The sequence below is a fragment of the Aplysia californica genome, unplaced genomic scaffold (assembly GCF_000002075.1).
Source record: "Aplysia californica isolate F4 #8 unplaced genomic scaffold, AplCal3.0 scaffold00098, whole genome shotgun sequence".
Lineage (NCBI taxonomy): Eukaryota > Metazoa > Mollusca > Gastropoda > Aplysiida > Aplysiidae > Aplysia > Aplysia californica.
This window is the reverse complement of record NW_004797368.1, coordinates 1,443,931-1,445,662: the sequence shown is the minus strand read 5'-3', so window position 1 is coordinate 1,445,662 and position 1,732 is coordinate 1,443,931. Positions and strand designations below refer to the sequence as shown.

The 1,732-nt window shown below is 43.8% G+C and overlaps 1 protein-coding gene across 1 annotated transcript in view; it reads left to right on the top strand.

Moving 5' to 3' along the window:
- LOC101851568 (carbohydrate sulfotransferase 14-like) overlaps nt 1-1,732 on the top strand; it is an 8,520-nt gene that overhangs the window by 4,358 nt on the left and 2,430 nt on the right. Inside the window, exon 2 of the mRNA XM_005095251.2 lies at nt 597-764. Coding sequence (XP_005095308.1) covers nt 597-764 — 168 coding nt within the window. The remainder of the gene's footprint in view (nt 1-596; nt 765-1,732) is intronic.

Sequence of the window (1,732 nt, the reverse complement as noted above, 5' to 3'; positions counted from 1 at the left end):
CACACACATATACACGCACATACGCACACATGCACACACACATACGCACATACACACATACATACACGTACACATGCATACGTATACACACAAACGCACGCGCACACACACACACACACACACACACACACACACACACACACACGCACACACACACACACTCAAAACAGGTCTCATACGAGAGCCAATGGTACTGCCCATAATGTGTATTCAATTCAAAACATGTGTATTTATCTGATGGCACATATGTTATTTTACATCATTTGGTATTTCGTGTCACGTGTGATTTGTCATGTCACGTGACCTATATCATGACACGTGTGTTATTTCTTGACACAAGTGTTATCTCATACCAGTCTTATACCAGGTGTTTTAAATCATGCCACGGCATTATCCCACGCCACATGTGTTATCTCACGCCACGTGGATCATTCCACGCCACTTGTGTTATGTCACGCCACGCGTATTATCCCATACAACCTGTATTACCTCACACTAAACGTGTGAATCTGATGTCATGCGAGTTATCCCATGCCACGCGTGTTATCCTACGCGCGGTGTGTTACCTAATGCCACCACATGTGTGTCTGTTTCAGAGAGCGCGTGTCCCAGATCTGCTCCGTGTCTCAGAAAGCCTCCGAGTCGTTCACCAACAGAGCTCTCTTCTCGCGAAAGTACAAGTTTCTCTACTGCCCCGTGGAGAAAACAGCATCCACCTTCTGGAGACGGTTCTTTTACCAGCTCATCTACACACACCCGGTCAAGTAAGTATCATTGTCATTGTCAGATAGATTTTAGGCGTGCTTTCGACACATTTTAGGTCATATTATCAGCTTATCTATACTCACCTAGTCAAGTAATAATTGTTGTTGTTAGATTTGTATGACCAATATGACACACTTTAGGTCATCAGCAGCTCATCTTCATACACCCGGTCAAGTAATTATTGTCATAGCCAGATGGAATGTATGCGCCTTTCGAAACATATTAGGTAATTCCTGCTTATCTTCACCCATCCAGTCAGGTAATTATTGTCATTGTCAGATAGTCCGAGTTGGCCCTTGTAGGTATAATAGGGTCGAAACAGCCAGCCTCCTAAACGGTCTATTGTATTGCATGTGGCACGAAGTACCATCAAATTCGATTGAGCGGCCACCTGTTCAAGTCCATCACCTGTACAAAACACCACTTTCGACTTCTTTCATAGCTTTTGTTCATATTATGATCATACTGTCCAAGACCCTCATCTGTCTAAGACAACCACTTTCACCCTCGACAACGGATGGCTGTCTCGGATAATTTTGACCATATTTTCAATAATTCATTCCACGCTTTCTCTATAACCCCGAGCAGACGCTAACACGCCGGGTTCCCGAGTTGCACAACACTTAGACAAAGCAAACAAACCTACGTGGGTGGTTGGCGGGTGCTCTGGTGTGGTTTGCTCCTTCTGCCCTATCAAACATCTATCGTCCTTATCTCCCCTTTTTCTTTTTTATGTTTGTTACTCTCTTGTAGCACCTCTAATTTTCCGGCGCTCATATGACCTTATGCAGTTGCGAGCGCCGTAAAACCTCTCCTAAAACTTAAAAAACAAACCTACCAGAGTGGAGTGCTCTTTACATCAGGGGAGACGACAATTAATTAATAAAGAAGAGTTTGACTGAATCTTTTCTTTGAGTTATCTCCCATGAACAGGGCTTCCCCGATTGAATCATGATTTGATTGGTTG